Below are 25,917 nucleotides of genomic sequence, written 5' to 3' on the forward strand. Positions count from 1 at the left end.
CAAAGTTAGAAATAACTTATCCAGGTTAATCAAGTAGCAGAATCAAGATTTAAATTTAAATATGGCTTTATTCCAATTCCCATACACCCATATTAATAAAAGTAAAAAATAACTGCAATATATTAATGCAGTACTCCATTTTGCTGTTATTAGTAATCACTCTAGTCAACTCTAACCAAAAAAATTTTACACATGAAATGAAAATTTTAGCTTTTTTCCTCAATTTTTGATGGTTTACAGAAACAACTATATTCTACTAGCATTTCCATTTTTCAAAGAAATGAATAACATAAGTAAATGGAAGACATCCCTAAGTATATATTAAAATAATAACTTTTCCCCCCAAAGGCTGTAAGAAAAGATTGCAGAATGTGGAGTCACTAAGACACTTAATTACCAGAGATGATAATGAAACCTTTGATAGTTACAGGGCTTTCCTTGGGTTATACTAAAAATTGACCACCCTAGAATGATCTGTCATTATTTCTTACAAGAAGCCTTTTATACCCCTAACTCTACAAAGCTAAAATGGATTCTGGATCATGTGCCTAAAAACAAGGAGTCCTTGACTCTGGATTGGTTTGGTTTGTGCATTCATGATGGATACTGATAAGTGGATATTAGGAAAAGAAAGAATATTGATTTAAATTTTTCTACTAAGCTATAATTTTCTGAAATTTAAATTATTTGATTTCCTATGTGGACTATCTGATATAAAAAATTTTGCCCTTTTCCTGTAATATCTATAATCTGAACTGCTCAGTTTTAATAAGAGTTTTAAGACTATAGGTACTTTATACATAAAGATGTTGCTTTTTGAATACTGACACCAATCAAGTGCTTTTAAATCCTGCAATAATTAGTAGAAATTCTTGCCTTAAGGGTGACATCAATTCTTCTTAACAATATTAGAGCCATAGTACAATGAAAAATGAATTAATAAAATATAACCATGTTTTATTCATCTCCCATAGATATTTAATAGAGAATAATTCAAATTAGATTTTGACAAGCATAAAAGAAAATGAACACAGCCTTCCATTAAGGTTTCAGAAATAGCTTTAAAAGGCATGATATATGATATATATAATTTACATAGCATGCAAAATATTCATATACATGTTTGTAGACAGGCACTGGAATTTATAGCATCAATTGGAAAAGTCAGAAATAGTTATAATGGTGTGGCACGTCTCTACCTAGAATATATCTATCCATCTAAAATTATTTTAATAGCAAATTCAAGCAGACTGTGCTATTAATTTCTATATTCCCTACACACAGCCTGGTATGAGAGGCTTAATTTATGTCCTGTGACTGAATATGGAATCTCATTTCTGTGAATCATTCCAAAGACATTTCTTTATCACGCAGTGCTTAAAGGGCCATCAATTATCATTTTTACAACAAGGACAGGAGTAAAGCTGCAGCTGCTCTGTACTTATGACATATCTCAGAAGTTGCTTCTTTGAATAAACTACAGATAACAACTTGTTTACTTGTCATTTGTCCTTTGCTTTCAAATTTGATAAGGTTTACATGAAAATGCAACCCTTTCTTGCCAATAGGAGATAGCCGGCTTTCTAATAATTACTTCAAAAGCTAGAGATGCCTTCATACTTGACTTCTGGAATACTGAAGAGACTGATTCTTTAACATTCAAACACTCCCTATTATCTGTGCCAGTAACAGTACATGTCATGTCAATCTTCTTAGGAGACTCAATATGCCCTTCTATCTTTTTGTTTAATAAATTTATTGACTGCAAGGGAAGAGCATTGTTCTTCAACACTGTAGGAAAGTAATAGCTTTCTCTTTCTGCAAAGCCCAGGCTACAATTATATCATGTTATGTTAAGGGATTGTTTATCAGACAGATTCCAGAGCAAAATTTTTTTAAAAAAGATTTATTTTTTAAGTCCTATCGTTAAAACAATATGCATGCCAGTGCTTCTCAAAGGGCAGAGGAAAGGAAGGAATTTTGCTTCCAATCCCTGCCCCTCACCACACACACATCCCTTGACAATGTCTGTGGACATTTTTCATTGTACCAACTGAGAGAGGAGTAGGCAATTACTGTCATCTCTTGGGATGCTGCTAGACATACTACAGTACACAGTACAATTCTGTATGTCAAAGATGTTCTCAGGGAAAAAAATGTCAATAGTGTTAAGGTTGAGAAACCCTGGTATAGAGGGAATGACTTCCACATGAAGTGTTTATCAAGTAATTTCATGTTTTAAATATTTCCCAATCCCTGGCTTGACTCCACAAAGTAATATTAGCAGTACAAAAACATAGTGGGAATTATTAATTACACTAAATCTTCTACATCCATTTTAACAGAATACCTCAGCTATCTTCAATTCCTAACATTCGGAAAACTTGAGTGTTTACAACAGATCAGTAGGTAATAGCTCTGATGTTTATAAGATAATTATGTAGAAAATATTTTTATATTTTATATAAGAATAACAATTTCTTAATTCTGCTAAAAACAACTGTTGACTTGATTTAATTTTATATAACAAGTTAGAATCTTGTAAATCTTGAGAAAATCCTGCCATTTTATAAATACTAAAAGGTTACTTAGAGGAGACAATGTCTAAAACTCGAATCTTTCTGCAATAACATGTGAGTCTATATATGGCTGCCAAACTATGCCTGCACACTGAACACGTTTTATTTTCAAATCAACAACGAACCACCACCAAACAGAAAACTAATCTTTCACAAAATGTGTTTGTTAAAGGAAATAATCACTGTTTTGTTGCTGTGGTTTAGAGATGAGGCACTCTCTACATCATTTTACTAAAACCACTGCAAACATAAAAAGTTAAACATTTAGCAGTGCATTTACTTACACTGTTGTTTGAAGGAAGAAAAAAATCTAAGCAATTTGTTATTTTGTTAAGGAAAGCAATACCAACATTGTAATCTTGTCTCAAACTTTCCATATTTTACAGTAGCCTCAAGGAAATATATATAAATAAATACAAATGGACAAATTCATATAGACAAATATACAGATAGTTAACAGATAAAAATGTTCAATTTCTTCAGTATTCCAGAACATGCAAATCAATGCACAGCATCTATCTTTAAACCTATAAATTATCCAAGAGTAGAGCACAAGACACACTCACAATCACTAGTGCAGACATGCATGAAGTCCCTAGAGTCTATGTGGAGCTGTTCATCCAAATGGATATTTGACAAAAGGCCTCAAAATTACTAGACCAGTCCTTTTTTCTTTCTTTTTTTGATAATGAAGAATTGTGCATTACATCTATATCCTAGGAGACCACCACCAAAAGAGTGCTCTGTAACTCTTGTTAAAATGTTTCCTATACAGAACAGTGATGAGTAAGTTCATTTGCTCAAGGTTCTATGAATAACAAAATATTCTTACAAATTACTATGCCAATCACATTTGTTGGTATGCTCCATGGGAGGGCACCTCTAATTTGCATTGAGTCCAAATTCACAAACTCCCTCTGTAAAGTCCTCAGTCTCTACATCCAAGAGACTAAGTCTACTGAAACCAATACTATTGTGTTGGAAATTGAGGTATCACCTTGGTAAGTTATAAAATGCACATTTCATTTTCGTGGCTTCTAGCACCACAAACACAAATCCATTTTATATGCAAATGCCAAGGAAGGTGACATTTCACTGTCACATCAAGGAAGAGAGAATAGTTTAGTGCTTTTTGAAATTATTATCATGAGAATACATTAAATCGAGATGACTTCTCTTGGTATAGAAGTTATGTATGCCAATTTATACACTGGTGACTTAACTTTTAGCTTACAAATAAAGAACTGCACACTGACGTTGTGAGGAAATAGTCTGCCTTATAAATTCCTGAAGTGCTTGGAATTTGTCAGAGAAAAAACATGAATCAGGAAAAAAATGTAAAGTATATGAACAACAACTTTATTGTTTCTCTCTATTCAGTTACTAGTTAGTTTCATGGTGCAACTTTTGACTTGCCATCATTTCCCTAGACATATTAAATCTAACAGATATTGTAGTATCACAGTTTCACTACAACAAAACACTTGTGTTTTTCTTGAGTTAGTCTTGAGTATAACACAAATATCTTAAAGTTCCCCGATCAATAATGTTATCATAACGAAAAGTTACTGCCAGTGGGTGGACATATAAGAATGGCAACACTGACAAGACACCAAACAAGACAGCCAGAAACGTTTTAACAGTGCCATAAAGCAGACTGGTTAATCAAGTCAACAACTCATCCTTCCCACAACCCAGCCCTCGGGAAAAGACAAGACAGATCTCAAACTCACAGTTTTAAAAGAAAATCAAGAAAGGGGTTTTCTTCAAAGAAGTACTCTCCTTCCATTTGTTTGTCTGCTCTGAAGTAGAGAAGTGTCTGTTAGAAGCAGCATTTGCTAAATGAAACATTTCTTGTGATAAAGTTGCATGGCAGGTGGAGGAGAAATTCTGCCACCTGTTCTCATGCTCATTTGCATTGGAGTGCTAAATCTGTCAAGGTATTTCCTTCCACCCTTGAGAAGTGAATCAAAAACTTATGATAGGATCCATTTCCCACTAGTTTTCAGATAGATTCAAAGTATGTATGAATTGAATGTTAAAGATATTGATGGATTTTTTTCTCCTCTACCTATCCCAAACAAAAACTGAATGCTAAATCGGACAAATCTAGATATTCATACTCATGCATTTTATCTTGCTCCTTCATAAAAACTAAGGAAATACAAAATTAAGATCAGGAACAAAATGTCCAACTGCTGAAATAAAAAATCTGACACAGTTGTTTAAAAAGTGAAAAAAATCCATAGTACTTCAAAAATTGAAATATCAGTCTACTAACTAAAGTTTCATTTACAGTACCATTACACGTTGGGAATTAAAAATATCATGGTAGCTTGTATGAATAAGGCATAAATTAATTGCTGGCTAAGAAATGGATGGAGAACATATCTCCTTAATAAGATTAGGCTCAAAAGGAATCAAAAGAACAAAGCTTTAGTGAGTTATTTCTATTTTTATGATATATGTTAGGTCTATTATTAATGATCAGAAATGGTTTTACTAAAAGAAATTTTTAGCATAGGCAACATTTTTATTTTTATCAATAGCTGCTATGTTTACAATTTTATGTTTCTGCCATGATAATACAAGCATGCAGAAAAAGAAAAATAATCAAGCTAATAAAAATATGTCAAAATGGCATTTCAAAGTAAAGAAACTACTGTGCATATTTATCATATGCATACATCTATCATATTTAAAATAGAATTGCATTACTAAGTAGCTGATGTCTATAATACCACAGGAATAAGATCATTTACTCAGCACCTGCTGTGTACTAGGCACTGTGCCGGGCACATTCTCATATGGTACTTAATCCTCATGACAATCCCACTTTCAAGACTGGGAACTGAAGCTTGGGGAGGTTAATGCTTCACATACATATCATAACTATGAATCCAAACCCATGTCTAAACCTAGAGTCAACATTGTTTCCATTACATGAGGGCTAAAAGTTAAAAATAGAGAGTAGAGACCGTACAATTATTCACATTTACAAGTTTATTTTATAAATACAAGAGTGGTATCATAAAAATATGTTCTGTTGCAGGAAAGGAATTTTCTGGTTTAACTAATTGCATACAAAATACCCTGCGTTAGGAGAGAACGATGGTGAGAGAACAGTTAACAAGTACAAGGTCCAGACGGTTCAGTACAATGACTTCTAATGATCTATAATATAGGATAACTATGGTTGATAATAATTAACTGAAGACTTAAAAATAGCTAGTAGTAAAGTTTTTAATAGTCTCAAAATAAAGAAATAACAAATATCCAAGGTTAGATACATCAATTTCATTGATTTGATATGTGTATATAGAGATATCATAGTGGATTCTATGAATATGTAAAATTACTAAAACGCCATTTATATATTTTAAGATAAACTATTTTAGTGAAGCATGCTTGTAGTCTTAACTACTTGAGATGCTGAGATAGGAGAATCTCTTGAGTGTAGGAGTTTGAGAGTAGTCTGGACAACACAGAAAGACCTTGTCCCCCCTCCCACAAAAAGGTAATAAATAGGGCTAGAGAGATAGCTTAGTATTTAAGAGCATTTTCTGCTCTTCTGGACAACCTGTGTATGATTCCGAGCATGCTCAGGAGACAGTTCAAAACTTTCCTATAACTCCAGCTCAAGGGAATCCAACACCTTTTTCTTGCCTCCAAGAACACCTGCACAAACATGGGAAACACACATGCATACACATATGTGCACAAGTACATACATTCACACTCAGGTACTAACTGATAAAAAAATAAAATAAATCTTTTAAAAACTAGTAAAATAAAAATATTATAAAGATAAAGTACCTACTTTTGTCACTCTAGTTTCATAAAAAAAAGTGTCAATGGTAAAAATATGTGTCAATATGTGGGAAGGAGTAGTACTTCCTGGATCATAATTCAGATCAAGTTTAGGGAGATTTTGACATTACTGCATTTAAAAGAACAGATTTTGAATTCCATTGCTGACTATCATCATCACAAAAATAGCACTATGACACAGATGAGGGAATTGGGCTAGACAAATGGGATGACAAATGATACTCCATTAGATAACTGTAATAGGATGAAAGTTAATTATCCAAACCCAAAAGCATTTGCACGGAATATTTCAATCCTGTCCTTGAACAACTCTAAAATTAATGATTTTGCTCTCAACCTACCATATTTTAAGACCTTGTTCTGCTCTCTTCATTTAAAACACTGATTCTAATTAAATTGTATCAAGTTTCATATTCCTTGACCAAAACGTCTTCTATTGAAGAAGCTTGGTTTATTATTTTTATTCTTCATATTTTCTGTAATATTTTGGAGATAAAAAGATGAGCATATAGGTAGACAGTGGGCAAATACATGGAAATATGTATGAGTGGGTGGGTGGATGGATTGTAGAGGACAGTGAACAGATAGAATTCACTATATATTCTGAAGTAAAAATAAAACTCTAAGTGAAGAAACAAATTAGTTACTGTTCATTCCATTCCTGACATACAGAAAACATTTCATCCAGAGAGCTCATTTCCTTTAGACAGCCACAAACATGAGAGATTGCGTACAGGGTTTGTGGTTATTTGAGTATAGCCCCCCATAGACTCATATATTTCAATGCTTAGGGAATGGCACTATTAGGAGGTGTGGCCTTGTTGGAGAAAATGTGTCACTGGGAGTAGGATTTGAGGTTTCAAAGCTGAAGCCAGGTCTAGTTGCTCACTGTCTCTTCCTGCTGCCTGTGGATCTGGATGCAGAACTCTTGGCTTCTTCTCCAGCACCATGTCTGCCTGCATGCTGCCATGTTGCCCACCATGATGATAATGGACTTAACCTCTGAAGCTGTAAGCCAGCCCCAATTAAATATTTTCCTTTATAAGAACTGCTATGGTCATCGTGTCTCTTCACAGCAATAGAAGCCCTAAGACAGGGGTATGGGTATAAAAAGATGGCAGTATGTACAAGTAGGTTGGGAGAAACAGAAAGTATTCCAATTATGATCAGTTATAGAGAGGACACAGAAGTTATCCTCTAGTAACACACAAACCTTTTGGCAAAATGTTCTGCCCTCCAGCTATTAATCAATCAGGCCTGACTCTCAAGAAGAGTCAGTATGCCTTACCACTCAGCTATATTTTCAGTCGAAAAATAAAAGAAAAATTAAAGTAGATGACTTTGCAATGGTTATTAAATGTCATTTTGGAATTTTGAAGATACCTACAGTGAGAAACATGAATGTGGAAGGAACAAAAGAAGGGAGAGCATGGGCAGAGCATGGACAGAAGAATGGCACACAAACCCTGGCCTGAACTTAACGGTCTAATTTAGCATTCTCCTAATGTGTCAATTTCAAAATTGTAGTGCCTGATAACACAGTATTCAAAACTTTTAAAGCTAAAATGTGACTGATGAGATGGCTTACTAGGTAAAGGTGCATGCTACCAATCCTGCCAACCTGAATTTGATGTATAGAATTGACATGTTGGAAAGTATCTTAGTTTCTGCTCTGTTACTGTGAAGAAACACCATGACACTTTTATGGAAGAAAGCATTAAATTGGAGGCTTGCTTAAAGTTTTGGAGGGTTAGTACATTATCGTCATTGCAGGAAGCTGACAGGCATGGTGCTGGAACAGTAGCTGACAGCTTTACATCCTGACCTACAAGCAGCTGGCAGAAAGAGAGACTGGGCCTGATGTGGGCTTTTGAAGCCTAGTGCCATGCCTCCTCCATCAAGGCCATGCCTCTTAATCTTTCCCAAACAGTTCTACTAACTAGGGACCAAGCCCTCAAATGTATGAGCTACGGGGCCATTCTCAACTCAAATCACTACAAATGGAGAGAACCAATTTTTGCAAGTTGTCCTTTAACCTACATACACATCATGACACATGTGCATGCATACACAATAAGTAAATTTAATAAAGTAATAAAGAGAAAATACTATCAAGCTCCTCTATCTTCCATACAACTAAGAAAACAGCGTTGAAAGAGCTGGTAACTGGCTCTGAGTTCAAAACTTCCCTTCATTGACTCCAAGTTTACTAACAGTACTGTTCAGGCCTTAGGAACTTGAAGAATCAGTTTTAAAACTCAGTAACAGAAGCTCATCTGTTGTTGGGTTTTTTGTTTTGTTTTTTTTACTTTTTGAGGGGTCCACCACCCAGATCCCAAATAAATCACTCACAGAAGCTTATTATTACATATGAATGTCTGGCCTTAGCTTGGTTTCTCTCTTGCCAGCTTTCCTTAACTTATCCTATCTACCTTTTGCCTCTGGGCTTTTCCTGTTCTCTTACTTCTATAAATCTTACTCTTACTCCTTGGCTTGCTGTGTAGATGGTCCCTGGAGTTCTCCTTCTCTCTCTCTCTCTATATATATATATCCCTGTCTTGCTATTTGCCATTCAGTTCTTTATTAGACCATCAGGTATTTTAGACAGTCACAGTAACACAGCTTCACAGAGTTAAGCAAATGCAACATAAACAAAAGTAACACACCTTGAAATAATATTCTACTATGCTCACCTGCTGTTATTTCACTGTTATAACTTCATTCAACAATTGGTAACCAAGGAACACTCAAGTTTCAATACTTTCTCATTTTCCTACTGGAGATCTAGCCCTAAAGGGCATAAGAAAGACTATCAAACACATAATTATATATCATTGCTTGATAATTCTAAAATACATTAAAATTTTAATTGCATTCAATTTTGTTGATTTGTAACCCAAAGTAAGTCTGTTTTTAACTGACACATACGAAGACATTATAAAAGGTTCTCAGTAACCTGGGTTTATTTGACTTTTTAGAGATATGTGAAAGCCTTCTAATTGTGATTGTTTTCCATCAAATTTTCTATTTCACCCAATTTTGAACAGTTCATTGAGAAAACATTAAGTGTTTTTAGAAAGTAAAAGGAAATATGGGCCAAGCAGTGGTGGTGCATGCCTTTAATCCCAACACTTGAGAAGCAGAGCCAGGCAGATCTCTGTGAGTTTGAGGCCAGCCTGGTCTACAGAGCGAGATCCAGAAAAGGCACAAAGCTACACAGAGAAACCCTGTCTTGAAAAACGAAAAAAAAAAAAAAAGGAAATATGGAACAATTTAGGTGTTCAGTGAAATATGATGCAGTTACATCAATCAACTTACACCATGTACTCACATTAATAATTTCTCAACAGCACTGATGTCAGTAGAATCATTTTGTATGCTTCTGCTTGTTAAATCAAACATTATTAAGAAAGTAAGTTTTGCTATACTACTACTGCTTACTTAATTTTCAAAATGAGACATGGGGTGTGGAAATCTTTTTACCACAGTATTTTTTATGAAGTCCAATAAATAATATAATTTTAATGACTAGTATTTTATGTTCATACTCTTATTTGCATTTTATGTGATTATGTCTACTTGCCAAATTGATGTCATCAATATTTTCCAATGTTTACAAGAATTGGAACACAAGAAAGTTCTTGTGTAGTGTCTTCATGATGATTTCAACAAAAAGCCAGATTATAAGGCTATCAATGGACAATTCTGTTATTAATAAGATTTTCATTAAATTGTGTTGCAAGGGTTTGAGAGCTGCCTGTGTAACATTTAAATTACTGTAATTTTCAAGAAAAAATTGACACAGAGATTAATATAGCTTAGATTAATGTAACTTTGCTGTGGATATCACTCTATATAAATAAAATGCTGTTTGGCCAGTGGCCAGGCAGGATGTATAGGCGGGACAAGAGAGAAGAGAATTCTGGGAGGTGGAAGGCTGGGCGGGGAGACACCACCAGCAGCAGCCATGACAAGAAATATATAAGGTACTGGTAAGCCACAAGCCATGTGGCAAAGTATAGATTAATAGAAATGAGCTAAATATAAGAGTAAGAGCTAGGCAATGATAGGCCTGAGCTAATGGCCAAGCAGTTTAAATAATATAAATGTCTGTGTCTTTATTTTATAAATGGGCTACCACACTATGGCACCCAACATAGGGCGCCAGATATTGGTGAAATTATTAAGGCCACTCCACATAGTTAAAGGGGAGGTTTATTTTGTGGGGTAACTTACAAATGAAGGGATAGGTTGCAGGGTCTTGGAAAGGTATGGCACAGTCCAGTGGTGTTCTCTGGAGAACTTTGCTTGGTCTACCTCCAGTGTCCAGGATCCTGGAACCAAGAGAAGCCTCTCCTCTTGATCCTGGGTCTCCAGAGTCCTCTCTCAACCCCGCCTTGTAGGCGTGACCATTACCAAAGCCTCAATGGGGGTTGGAACTTCCAGGCCAAGGCTGGGATGGCTACCCACTACACAACTTAGTAGCAAGAATGCAAAGTGTCTATCACTTGGATTAAATGGAACAATTTCTTATAATCCTTATAAATGCCTAGCATAACTGTTGATCTAGATGTGTTAGAGCAGACACCTGGAAATATTTACATCCCAGAAACTTGTGAACATGTTAAAGATAAAAGGAGTCTGTGAATATGTTTAATGCAAAAGCACCTAATATTATGGACTTTGATATGTCAAAATTGTCTTGTATTTCTCAGGTGGCCAAATCTAATCACATAGGTACTTAAATGAAGAAACGGAGTAGGTCACAGAACAATTAAAAAGGAATTCAACTTGTTGGCTTTGAAGATGGAGGAGAATCAAAAGCAAAGGAATGCAGTTCCCCTCCAGAAGCTGAAATTCTCCCTCAGCCATAGCTAGCAAGACAATGGGGACATTAGTCCTACACCCACAGAGAACTTCATTTAATCACTGACAGGAAATGAGCAGGAAACAGATTTCCCCCAGAGTCTCAGTCCTGCTGACACTTGTATTTTAGCCTGTTGAGACCAGTACCAAACTTATGATCTATTAAACTGTAAAATAATACATTGATGCTCGAGGCCACTAGTACACATTAACTCAATACTAAAGCAATAGAAAACTAATAAATGGGGAGTTTGAATTTTTATTGAGTGCTTATATATAATTAAACAATAAGATAATATTGTCCTCAAGAAAATACCAAACATATTGTGTAGAGAAGTATCTTTGGAGAGTGCTAAGTAGAACATACCAGCTATAGCACTGTCCATGGTAGCTCATTTCCACAGGGAACTGAGGTAGAACAGTACATTAAGAAATTACAAAATTACATAGGCTAAGTATGGTGGCACATGCCTGTATTCCTAGCACTTAGGAGGCAGAGCTCTGTGAGTTCCAGGACAGTTTATGCTACATAGCAAGCTCCAGGCTAACCAGGACTATACTGTGAGACCCTGTCTCAAAAAAAACAAAACACAAATAAACAGTTTTAGCAAAGAAATTATACAAATATCAGGAGATAATAGCTAATACAGATCAGAATAGCAAGTAACCAAAGTTGACCCAACATTTTCCTACAACTTTGTCAGCTTATAATCTGTGGTCGAATCTCTTTTTCTACACCACCACTCACTAGAAAAAACATGTCTCAGCTACCAAGCTTCTTCTGTCTTTTCATCCTATTGAGGTGTTATCTAATTAAAATATGAAATAAAAGGTAGCAAACATATTGTCTGGAGGGGTATTTCAGTGGTACAGACCTTCCCTAGCATCCTCAAAGCCTGAGTCCCATACCAAGCACCACAAATAACATGAAACTTAATTTAGAAGAATCGAAAGTCTTCACAAATGAAAAGGCATTAGAGGTATCAAAAGCTTTGAAATCAGCTATCCCTGTGTTTAAATTATGACTTATCATTTTGATAAATCACACTGAACAACATAATTAACTTACTTGAAACACTGTGTCTGTGATTATAAGAATGGGAGAATATATTTATGTATGCACTCTGGGAGAAGCATCATGGAAGATGCACTTTCACAGTAGCACCCAATAAATTATATTAACCATGCAAAACCAGTACTTTTTTTTTAAATGGGATGAATTCTCATATGAAATTCAGAGTATCTGATATACATGATAAAGTTTTAAACTATTTTTATTTTATTAATGAGGTATATGATTTCACTTCTCCACTGAAGCACATTTTAAAATGTACTCTGAAACAAGTTGTACATGTTCTCACCTTAGTATATCATAAATGTCAAAATTTGAGTAAAAAATTTAGATACCTTCATCATAATGAGTTATGTCAGTAAAAATACTTTGCTAATGTCATTTTAAACATTAGTTCCATTATATAATTTAGATGAAACTATTGCTGCTTGGAAAGCTATGATTACTATCATGTTATAAAAAGCATCTGACCAATAAATTATTTCCTGTTTAACATGAATGATGTCCATTTTGTTGTTTGAAATGATACTATCTGGTTGAAGCATAAATTGATTTATTTTAAACACTGTGCACTATGCATTTAAAACCTGGCACCTATCTCTACTTTGTGCCCCATTAAGCTCAGACCTAGTTTCCTTCAGTAGTGTTTTCATTGCTCTTAAATCAGTTGTCAAAATTGAAAGCATTTAATGCTTATCTTGCTTCAGAATTTTCAGACATAAAACAAGAATAAAAACAGAATGGAAGATGAAGAACAGTCTTTCTGATTAAATGCAAGGACTATATCTGCCTGATACTCGGCAGTTATTCTTGGGATGCAACACTGAGTAACTGCTGAATGTTACTAATTTAGAATATAATGGCTCCTGATTTACAACACACACACACACACACACACACACACACACACACACACACACACAGAGAGAGAGAGAGAGAGAGAGAGAGAGAGAGAGAGAGAGAGAGAGAGGGAGAGAGAGGGAGAGAGAGGAGAGAGAGAGAGATGTAAAACATACATTCAGAACAAACATTCTGAATTTTGACCTTTTCCTATATTAACAACATGCAATATGATTGTCTCTTGTGATGGTGATGCTTGGAAAGTCGGGAGATACAGTTCACAGTCACACATCATGACAGTAAACAACAGACCTTACAATGTGCTGTGATAATAGTCAGGGATGCAAGTTAGGTGTATTGAAGTCATTGTTTTTACTTGTGATATTTTCAACTTATTAGATGACTGAAAAAGTTGTGTGCACTTTGAATACCTAGAATAACTTTCAGATGTCCTCTTTGGTGTAGACTTGAAGAAATATATAGTAACACATTATGACTGCCATTTCAACTTAAAATATCATCTGCAGTGCTTAACTCCTTAACTGTAATAAAGTTATTTACATGATATTTGCTTTCTCATTCTTCCCTCTCTCAAATTTGGTTCTATACACATCTTGCCTAAATATTCTGTCGAGTTGAATTGGTGTAATCCTGAGTAACTGTGGGCAGTCACTTTGCAGGGAGGGGTTCTGGGCAGCAGCATCCCCTTAAGAATAAAAACAATGAATCAAGATAAATTCCTGGCAAGTAAAATTCTTTTAAATATCTGAAAGTGAAAGAAACATAACTGTCTTTTTATACATTGTTTATGTGTAGTATTTTGCAAGTTCATTAAATGGTTTTGAGAATTCTTTTAAAAATACACAATGGGATTGATGAGAAAATTTTAACTTTACTTGTACATACCAGGCTAAAATACCTTAAGTAGCTTACAGAATAAATGTTGATAAGGAGAAGATGTAGTGTAATCATAACCTTATAAAAAGAAAAATTTGAAAACACTAAAGGAAAGGACTGTCTTCTCCTAGTGGGACTACATACACTGCATCACACTCACAGTACCTTATGCACAGCTCAGCACAGAAACACTGAATAAGGGCAACGGAAGCATGAAGTGCCTAGAAACCATGGCACACGGGACAGTTTCCAAGCTTGGCTGTATTCAAGAAATACTTTGTAACTCTACTAGCTCCAGGAGACTCCACTGGGATCAGGAAATAAAATAGGAGGAACTGATTTTGTACAAGGAAGGGCTGTTCATGAATGAAGGTGCTGTTCTGGGGACAATGTTCAAGGAGGACATGCACTACCATCTTTGAGAAGTATCATAAAAGGGATTCCTGCACTAATTAAAAGGACTGAGTTCTCCAAGTCATCTCCAAGGCCACTGGGATTTTCTATTAATAAATGATAAGGGAACCCTTCTGCAAATCAAGACAGTGCAAATTCCTACCAATCATGCCACACAAGCTACACAGCAACACAAATTATTCTAATGTATTAGCTTTATTATTTACTGACATAATTTTGTTATGTAGCAAAAAACAAATCAAGCAGAACACAAGTAAAGGTTTATTTGCTAACTGTGAAAGCAACTAAATATTTTTTCTTAATTTGAGACTATTTTAAGTATTTCAGTAGCTAAGAAAGATTTCTCAAAGTACAAGTCTTGGTTTGTATCATGAATTAGTACAGGACAATCTTAGGGTAAATAAGGGAAAGAAATTACCAAAAGTATAAAATATACATTTTTGTTATATCTGTCTTTTGAATCATCCAGAAACGGGAAAATTAACATAGCATACAAAATGTTTTTCTTAGCTAATCTAAGACTGAATTTTATTTGATTAAAGAAATTGCTATGAAATACTACACTGTTGGCATTAACTATAAAATATAGTTTATATATTCAATCAATTTAAAGCAGAAAGCTAACTAATTACAATTATAGAGACAAAAGGAGGACAAGACTCATTCTGGTTCAAATTAGTTCACTAACATCTGTCATCTTTTAGCCTGAGAAAGGTAAAAATCTAAGGACAATATCTCACAGTATCCATCTTGCTAGAATACACTGTTATAACGCATCATCTAATTCTTGCCTAATTATTCTTGCTGTTTGTGAAGAAGAAAACATTGTTAGCACTAGTACTGCTTCAGTGTGCCTTTAGAATCTAGCAATGCATCCATTCTATAACATTGGCCTGATGGAGCCTTTTGCTGTTTTAAAACAATGAATATCAAAACACTGGCAAACCACTTAGATGTGGCTGCCCTTTCAGCTTTATTAATTTAAGCCAAATGACAGGGGAATTTATATGGTTTGCACCTGTCAAGAGTGGAGTCTTTACTAATGCAGTTTCCACTGACCAGGAGAACCTCCCTGAGGCTAAGGTTGAACTTCAACCTATTGTTGACCAGCCGGGTAGCACAAAGATGTTACCAAGGACTCAGTTTCTATTAAGACAATCCCTTCAGAAATCCAGATGGATGGCATGCCACTCTGCACATGTTCAAACCTGAAGCTGGAGGAAGACTATGTCTATTCAGTAAACAGGGCCAAAAAATTATCCTAAATCTCTTCTCTCCCCCTAACACACTACAACATAATAAAAAATGTATTTTATGCTACATAAAACAATTTTCCTTAAAGGGTGCCATAGTCAGTATTACCTCAAACTCTTGAAAATATTGAGACATTTCAACTATCTAAAAAAAAAAAAAAGAAAACAAACTTGAACTGTAAAAAACACAAAGAACAAAGCTAATATTTCTGTTCAAAGTTTCCAATGAATTAAATGTTCTGTACTGTAGCCTTCACTTGTCCACAACATCCAAAGCAAAGCTAGAGCTAAACAGCACTGATACTGGGTCTGGGAAGACAATGTAAGAGCCTTCACATTTTGTTACACCCGCTGAACCCCTATAGTACATTTGTACTATAACTAAGGACACCTGAGTCTGGCAGTTCAGTCTTTGAGGAAAGTCTTGTAATATGTGTTAGACAAATCACAGCACATAATGATAGAACATGGTAGAGCATTGGTTGTGCTGCACAAGCATGCACTGCAATAAGATTGTACAACAACTGTGAATAATTCTAGACTCTAGATTACTCAAAATATCACCTGAAATTCTAAAACGTGATTTTACAGGTCAATTTCCAACAGACCACAATATACCAATGAGTCAGAATTTAACTATTCCACTGCAATGTAAAGAGTTTAAAGAGAAACAGCAACAAAACCCAAGATTTATTTGCCACTCAAACAAGTCTAAGAACAAATATTGGCACCTGAACCAGTAGTCCAACTTAGTTTTGATAATTTGGATATAAAATTTTATGCTAAACTTAAACATCGTTTTGTGTACAGAACGGTTACAGAGTATAAAGCATTGATGGCAATAACATAGTAAACAAGATGTTTTCTTATTTTTGGGCCAAATGAATCAATGAATTGTAATCTGAAAGTTAAAAGGTAAAGAACTTACAGACTCTCCAAGTGAGTCTTTTCCATATCAAACATTTTCCTCTCCATATATATTCACTTAATATTTGGTAGCAATGTATTTATAAAGAAAAATAAGCTGGGATCAATTTAATAATGTAGCCTGGTACCAGTCAAAATAGTCTATCCTAACTTTTAGCTCTTCAAACATATCTTTCCATCTGTGTGTACTACTAGTAAATAGCATTCATCATATAAGATCACAGTAGTTTCTAGTTTTTCCCTTGTAAACCAGGTCAAACAGATAAATGAATTCTTCAAGGGAAGAATGACATTCATTAAAAATGCTATATTACCTTGTATGTGAGCTTCTGGCTAGTAAGAATTAATAAAAACATGGGCATATGTTTTATATATATATAACATCTCTAAAACGAGCAAACCACCTATAAAAGGGGATACAATTTTAATCATTTGAACAGTGAAATATAGTAAAAAATACTATAAACATTAATTATTATTATTTATTGTAACCTAGTGATCTTTGCAGGTCTTTGTTTTGTTTATAGTCAAGCTGCTTTTGGTATAAATTTAATCATTTCTCATTAGCTAAGATTCATAAAGTCAGGAAGCTATCCTATTTTCTCAAATAATTGGAAGGAGCACCACTGATTGTCACCTCCCATTAGTTTGTGCTTTTGCTAAATACAGCATCCGATAAACAAACATAGCTGTTGTATTTTCACAGACATCACCTAAATTATTTCACTTCATGAAACCCAGAAAAGGAGTTTGCTATCCAATCAGATAAAATAACTCAGAACACAAACAAGGAGGGTCATAAACAAAAATCTCGAAGTGATTCTGAAATGGCCTCATTTGTTCAGTGCTTTCTAGGGAATCAGTTCAGTTACAGTGAAAGCAGAACATACTTCCTTAGTGGCTGAGCACCTTTCCAAGGGCCTGGCCACTGTGTAGCTGAGTCTCACACGAAACTAAGTTTACAAATGGCAACTCACAACAGACTTCTGAAACACATTTCACCTAAAGCAAGAAGAATTTCCACATTCTGACTGCTAAAAATATTTTGAAGGGAACATTCAGAGTTCCAACACCCTTATTAACCAAAAGATATCCTTCTACTAATATTGTTTTTTTAAAAAGGTCCAGCTTTCCTTTACTCATTCCTCCTCTAGAAGAAAATGATTCTGAACAATACTTCAAAAGAACAGTTCATCATATTTCCTGGATTTTGTTTTTAAAGCTACATTTTAATGTATTTTTGAAAATTCCAAACAGATTTTCCAATGTATTTCTATAGATACTTACTTAAATACATTTCTAGAACAGCTGTTTGTAGAATACTCTACAACCTCTGAATCTATAAGTAACTGCCCATAGAAGTAAAAGCCTTCCAAATTTGAACTTATCACAACTTGAATGAAAAGTAAGAAAGATGGAATATCACCCATTCATTAATATTTATACAGAACTAGAAAGTAAAAGTCTTGGCTGAAAGAATCATTTGATGAACTATGAATGTTTCAAATTCTTCCAAAATAATACACAAAACATTTCCATACTTCACATATCACAAACATTAAACATCAGCAGATTTTAAGCCATTACATAAAAGAAATCACTGTATTTCAGATACATAAAAATTCCAAAAATCTCATGTTTAACATTAAAGTTCCCTTATACAATCCTTTGGCTATGCCTTCATAGTGATGATTAGATTTGCATTTAACACTTTAAATATAAATAAACTCCAGGAAAACAAAAACAATGGTAATGTGGACATGCCAGCATCTTTAAACACAAGCAAGCTTAAGCATGTCTACTGTTGTTGTTGTTGTTTTGTTTTTCAATCTTGTCTGTTGGGGGATGTTGCTATTTGCAATCCCCCTCCCACGTTTTGCCACACAGCAGATTCATGAATGAAATCCCACTTTAATATCCTATTTTCTCTCACTTACATGTATGCTGGAGAAAGTGGACTTGACCTGGATGTTTTAAGCACAGGAACTGGGAATTTCCAGATAGCAGGAGAGCTCGTTTTCCATTTCAATGGCATGTTGTCACCACGGTACTACAATAAACAGCGTTTCCATAACAGACTACCAACTAGGACTTCCATTCCACAGTGTACTGACACAGCAGACACAGCAGCCGCGGAGAACAAGCGAAAGATTCTGCCAGTGCCCTTAAACCGACGCCTCCAATCTGTACAATAGGACTGCAAGGTACCTCCTTTAAATCCTCCTGTCCCCTAAAGCAATAAGATGTTTCTATCCTTCCAACTCAACAATAGTGCCACCTCGTTAGGAAAGTGTTGATTGCAGTGTGTGTGTGTGTGTGTGTGTGTGTGTGTGTGTGTGTACACTGTACTGTGCATAGCACACAATGCAGCTTCACTTAATAAAAGCAGCTATGGTGCTTTAAAAAAAAAAAAGCTTGCAATACCATTGTTCTACCTTAACAGGGATACTGCAGCATTGTACTATGTTCTGCACCTATTAACCTGATTTCTGACCAATAGTAGCAGGAAAAAAATAGATGGGTTTCATATAAGAATGAAACAACATACCTACTCAGAATACATTTGTCATCCTCTGAACATTCTTCTTTTGAGCTGCAACAATACAAATGGGATATAAACCTCAGCATAGCCTTAGGCCACAGCTAATAGAGATCAGTGACTAAATTCAGCAGCCTGCTTTCCTCCTGTGCAAGCTCTGGCCACACAATACAAGAATGCCATTATGGGAAAAGCCCATTTAAAAAATGCCAGGTCCTCTGTTTTCCAGTTAGAAGAAAGCAAAATGTCAGAGCAAATATAAACTGCTGAAGAACTCTGCGCACTCTTCTAGTAGCTTCTGATTCAAGTTGCACTCCTTTCCCTATTTTTATTTCCAAGCCGGGATGAGCAAAACCTCATACATCTACAACATGCTGTGGTAACGTGAATATCTCTGTCTTCTGCAGCAGAGAAGTACAGAATAGCGGGCTCTTATTAGCAGTCCTCGGAGGGACGCTATCAACAATCTAATTCAATACTGCCCTCCCCTTCTTCCCCTTTTCTCCTCCCGCTCACCCCCCTTACTCCTCCTCCGCCCCCAAACAGCTCACAAATTGTCTAGAGGAAAGACCGACACTGCTGGCCAAGCAGGTGTCCAGCAGGGACCACTCCACGGCTCAGCAGCGGTCCAGTAACCTCTTGGGATTAGTGACTGTCAAAGAGGTTCCAAAAACTGAAGCTGCTGTAAAAGCAGCTTGAGGTATTCCATGAAAGCAATGTCAAAGTGTTCATCTATATTGTTATAAAATACTGCCTGAAAATAGTGTTGTAAATAATCCCAACATGATTGGGAGTTTTGCATTATTCTTGAAAGCAGTAAAATAAATCTACAAAATTTCTATGCAATTTTCAAAAGTAAAAATAGGTTAAATTAAATGAATATTGTGTACAACTCTTTATTTATAAGCTGCTAAATATTACTTCTCATATGGGCAAGTTGCTGTCTCGAAATACCTACCTTCCTAACACCTATTTCTACTAAAAATAAAATTATCTTGTCTCCATCGATGCACACTTACTAAGGCAGACCACCAATTATATAAAAGTCACTATGTTTCAAACACAATAACCGCAACAACAAAGAGCTCATATTTATTCTTATACTCACTTCCAAACAATGAACAATAAACTTATAACTCCAGCCAAAAATTTTGGCTTTAAGAGATTCTTTTCAAATTGTCCCTGGTTTCTAAGGATTGAGACTCAGTCCCTTAAAGGGATTTTTTTTATAAATACAAACAAACAAACAAAAACTACAGATAAATGTTTCTATAATAAGAAGCTACTTTCAAAAATCCCCAAACACATCATCTAATACACCAGAAATAGAGCATGAAAGCAGCTAGGATCATCACAGCTCCTTTTTAAAATTTAGCTCATTATGGAAGCAACAAAACCATTTTCTATGAGATAGCAATGCAGATGTAGAAGTAGTGTTTACATATACATTAATATCTGGAAAGACACGGTTTATTTTGAGCACTGACCAGTAATCCATAAACCTTATAAATATTAAATTGACATCAGCTATCACTACATCCTGTGTAATTTTTTATTCTATCATACATTAACTACTTCTCAGAAAATTAAGTTATATTTCTAACTTCTTTTAGTACTCAACACAAAACTCTGTCAGAGAAATCTTTAAATGAATCAAAGAGAAGAATATTCATCAAAAACTTAGCAGCCAAAATATACTTGATTTAAAAAACCCTCACAAATACAAATATACCATAGTCAGTATCTCACATTGGAAAATTCTATATTGTCTAGCAAAAAGGCCTCAGAAACATTCAGTAATGAAGAAGGAAAAGTGCATGTATAAACATACACAGACAAGCATGTATAGAGAGAGGTAGATGTACATGTATGTATCCAGCTTGGAATGCCTGATTCAAGAATAAGTTTCTAATAAAGTTCCAAAATCTGCAGCACGTGCAGACATTTCAAAATAGTAAACAAAAAGATAGCAATATATTAGCTTTACATAGTAGGAAAAGTATATTTTAGAGAGGAGTTTTGGGCTTTTATACTTATGACAATTCTACAAAGTCATAATTGCAAATGTGACTTCACCTTCTGAGAACAGTGATGCCCAGACTTGTATCAAGCCACAGTAACAAATGTTTTAGTAGTTATCTGCCCAGAGACACCTCAAAATTGCTGAACAGAAAACAGGGTAATAGTTTTACAACTTTCTAAAGTATACAGTTGATGATCACTTTCTTACAAATATCCTCGAGGTACCATTCTACTCTTAATCAACTGACTAAAAGAAAATCCTAACAAACACACACTGTTGTCTAGTGTCATTAAGCCTCAAAGAAACCAATCAAAATCAATATGTCAATTTTCAATCTAGATTTCTGAGAGACTTGGTGTTAAATAGAATTATTTTAATATTTTTTAAAGTGAGAGGAAACTAAAACTAAAACTGCTTCCTTACATCCCATTTCATCATCCTTAAAGACTTGAACCCCATAAAGTGTTAGGCATGATTGTGAGCATTTATTTACATTCAGTTCTAGGTTTGGGGTTTACTAATTTGCTATATCCTTTGTATCTGTCACAAGCAAATAAGCATTATCCGGCTGGGTGGTGGTGGCACACGCCAGTAATCCCAGCACTCGGGAGGCAGAGGCAGGTGGATCTCTGTGAGTTCGAGGCCAGCCTGGGCTACAAAGTGAGTTCCAGGACGGCCTCCAAAGCTACAGAGAAACCCTGTCTTGAAAAACCAAAACATACATAAATAAATAAATAAATAAATAAATAAATAAATAAATAAATAAATAAATAAAGCATTATCCAAAAGACATATGAAATGATTACTTTAAGTAGTAATATGGTCAGTGAATTATCATCTATTTCAATTTACTTAGCACCATTCCTCATATATCATTTAGAAATAAACTTCACTCAGGTACAATCATCCCACTACAAATTATAAGTATAAAAATTAACTAGATTTCATTCTCTTAGCAAATAGTCAAATATTGAGTGTAATCATAATTGCCATTATATCCCTGAACCCAAAATACTTGCATCTATACTAAAGAAAGAATGATTAAATATGCATTTAAAATATATTTGTACTCAGATTCACGAAGCACTACTTTGACACTGAGATTCATAAATGTCCCTCAATCATATCACAAGAAGCCCTAATTTCATTTACAGAACACTTGAATGCTATCACATAGCACCACATAGGACAGAGGGACAATCTATCTAATGGATATTCCAAGTATTTTATGAACATTAATTACTTAAGTACTTGTGAAATATGTATCTCAGAGATAAAATAGCCAGAAGACAATAATGGTTCTTGGAAAACTCCAACAACACAGATTCCTATGACTTCCAAAGTAGGAAAAAAAATATTTTTAGAACTGGTAGAGTCCCTAGAAACCATCTTTTTCAGTATTCTCATTGTAGAGATGAAAAGTCTGAACGCAGAGAAGTTATTTAATCTATTGTCATTGTGCTGACTAGTAAAGATTACTCTCAATCTCCTAGTCCAGGATTACTTCTGTAGTATTCCTAAAGTCTTTTCATTCAGAATATTCATTAGATGAATGCTTCTATCTGAAGTGAGCCACATCCTATAGTTATCTCAGCATATCCTAAAGAAACAAGGAGAACTAAGAGATATTTAATTCTATTTGATGTCCACTGAAAGACAGAAATGGGACAGAATCACCCAAATGAAAAGGTGTACATACAAAGCCACATCTGAACTTTTAATTCTAGAATGTGCAATTGAAGGCAGTCTTAGCATAGGGAAAAGAGAGATAACACAGCTAATGTTCTTGATTCTTTTTCTCAGTATAAATATCCCTAAGTAACTTATAGATGTGAATTTTCTTACTGACTGCTGCAGCAAATGAATTCACTGATACTTAGGTTCCTAATTTTTCTCTCTATTACTTTCTTGGTAGGCCTAAGAACACATCTTTTCCTACCAATTTGGGTTAATAGCAGTAGACACAGGATGTAATTGCCAATCTTGACACTATCACTTTAGACCAATCTAGAATATCAGTGTTATTCATGTTGTCCTGACAGGACTGTTATAGATCATGTTAAACTACATATGACATTTATGTTCTACCAATTAATTAGTAAAAGTATGTAGATAGCAACCAAATCTGAAATCTAGCCAAGTAAAGAAAAGAATCACAATGGGAACAGAACATCAAAATTCTTTGGGGGAATAACTCTTCACACTTGTACTAGTTATATACATGTGTGCATTTATCTTTCATACACAGGAAGATGTACTTGTGTATCTTAATTTGTTTTTGTGAACTTGAATACAAAATACTTAATAAATTTCTTCATAGATAACTCACATACACAGCCTTGTTATAACCCATCTCAAATGTTTCTCATAGATACTACACTGGAAAATTCTATTTTGAAAATTTCCCTAACAGAACTACATAGATACATATGGTTCCACAAAAGATCTATAGAGACATACACAACCTACAGCTATGACTACTCCCGACAGAGAATCACTATCTTATGTTCATATTCATATGAAAGTGCAGAAAAATCCCTTACTCCATATAACATAAGTAATATGAAGGGCAGGATTCTTTAATGGCTCCAGTGGCTGAGAGTAGTATGTTGCACCGTGGTAGAACAGCAATGTAAAGAGTTAGTACAGTGGTGGCGCACACCTTTAATCCAAGCACCCTGGAGGCAGAGGCAGACAGAGCTCAGGGTTGAAGGCCAGCCTGGTCTACAGAGCGAGTGCCAGGACAGCCAAGGCTGTCTTGAGAAACTGTCTTGAAAAATCAACATATATGTGTGTGTGTGTGTGTGTGTGTGTGTGTGTGTGTGTGTGTGTATGTGTGTGAGAGAGAGAGAAAGAGAGAGACAGAGACAGAGACAGAGAGACAGAGAGACAGAGAGAGAGATGACATAAGAAACCAAAGAACAAAATTGTTGGCAAGGAAGGTAATGACTGTAGGGGGAATGGGAAGAGCATCCTGATTTTTACATAAAATATTTATAATTGGAAGTCCTACTTGATTGGCATCTATATACTTTTACTAATTAATTCCTAGAACATATCAAAGAAGCTATAGGGCTAAGACAGGATTTGGAGTTGGTGGACAAAGATACCCAGGGACTATATTAAGCAAAGAAGAAAGTTCCAGTTGTTGAGGAACCAAAGGACCCACAGATTCTGACTCTATTTACTCTGTTGCTAAAGCTAAAAACGATTAAATGTTGAATGGTTAAGTTCAGAAGTTCTTGCCTTCCCTGCAGCCTATCTTCTGAACGTATCTACATTATTTATATCTTCCTTTTTTTCTACCCTTCAGTATTTTAAATATTCCCATCTGATTAAAAATGCTTTAATTCCAAACTAGAATATATTAACTAGGGGTGAGTAGTACTATAAATGAATGATGGAAGGGGGTCAATGAGGTATGCTCTGGAAGATATATATACCTTGGTCTTCAACCTCTTACCTCCTCTTAGACACTATAATGTAAGCAGTCTCTATCAAATGCTTCCAATACCATAATATTCTACCTTGTCTTACATATACAGGATTCAGCTGACCTTGAACTGACACCTCTGATATTAAACTGTTTCACTGAGGTATTTGTCACATTGATGAAAAGTTGACCAGTCCAGATACCATCTGGATAAAAGTAGTACATGTTAAATAAAATCATCCATAATATATACTTATGTAACTAATATAATATATTGAAAAAGCTGTGCTTTCACCTCAAATAATAATCATTTATCTGGATAAACACCTCTTAGCAACTTCCTAAAGATATTCTTAAATTACTTTGAGGGAAATAAGACAATAAACTTCAAAGCTTATCCAAAATAAAAAGACATTTGAAAATGAGCAGTGTGGGATAGAGTGTAGCTCAGTAAGAGAATATTAGCATAATCGATGCTCTGAGTTTGATACTGACCAGAGCCAACCATAATTAAAATAAAAATGTATAGTAAATTTGAATGAACAATTAAGAATATGGCTTTATTGAAAAAATATTTACACTTTCAACATTTCAGGACTTTGTTTTCATTTTGGTAACTTTATATAAAAACAGAGCAAACAAAATAGAATGAAGAAAATAGGGCAGTGTTTATATTTGTAAATTTTTATATTTGTACTGTTTGGGTAAAAATAAATAATCATGATTATTTATGATGGTTGAAATTTTTCAATAATAAGTACACTGTATAACAAAAAGTGTGCCAAATAAAGAAAATCAACACTTTCTATAGTCTATAATATTTTAGAAATATCTAGTAACTTATAAAACCTGAGTGTCTAAAAGGCCTTTCAAATAATTGATGAAATACTACTACTACTTTGAAAAATAAATACTTACATGCAAAGATCTAGTGCATTCACATGAGAACATTGGTGTTTGGGCTAAAACTGAGATTAGAAGATTATTATTTCATCTTTTCCTCTCCCTGTTTAAAAATCTTATAGCACAACTACAACCTATTTTTGGGTTGCCAGCAGTAAATCCTTTCATGGAAAGCTGATCCCAATGATTCATTAAATTACACAATACTATATCAATTTGCCATATAAAATGCCATGGTTTTCTTTTACTATTTTCTAGACTTGTTCATTAAAACTTTAAATTTCCTATAAATACATCCATTAAAAACTACCACTATCAAAAATTAAATGTTCACCAGGCG

At 34.7% G+C, this 25,917-nt stretch overlaps 1 protein-coding gene across 8 annotated transcripts in view; it reads right to left on the reverse strand.

Moving 5' to 3' along the window:
• The window catches only part of Klhl13 (kelch like family member 13), a 152,703-nt gene that overhangs the window by 35,679 nt on the left and 91,107 nt on the right, over window positions 1-25,917 (reverse strand). For 2 of the 8 annotated variants that reach the window (XM_036174715.1, XM_036174716.1), the window contains one exon: window positions 4,313-4,381. The exons of 3 other annotated variants lie outside the window; for them this stretch is intronic. In XM_036174715.1, coding sequence (XP_036030608.1) covers window positions 4,313-4,381 — 69 coding nt within the window. Of the gene's footprint in view, window positions 1-4,312; window positions 4,382-18,616; window positions 19,712-25,917 lie in introns of those variants that run through there. 3 more of the 8 variants (XM_036174717.1, XM_036174721.1, XM_036174720.1) reach the window with 3 other exon arrangements.

This window comes from Onychomys torridus, chromosome X, assembly GCF_903995425.1.
Source record: "Onychomys torridus chromosome X, mOncTor1.1, whole genome shotgun sequence".
Taxonomy (NCBI): Eukaryota; Metazoa; Chordata; class Mammalia; order Rodentia; family Cricetidae; genus Onychomys; species Onychomys torridus.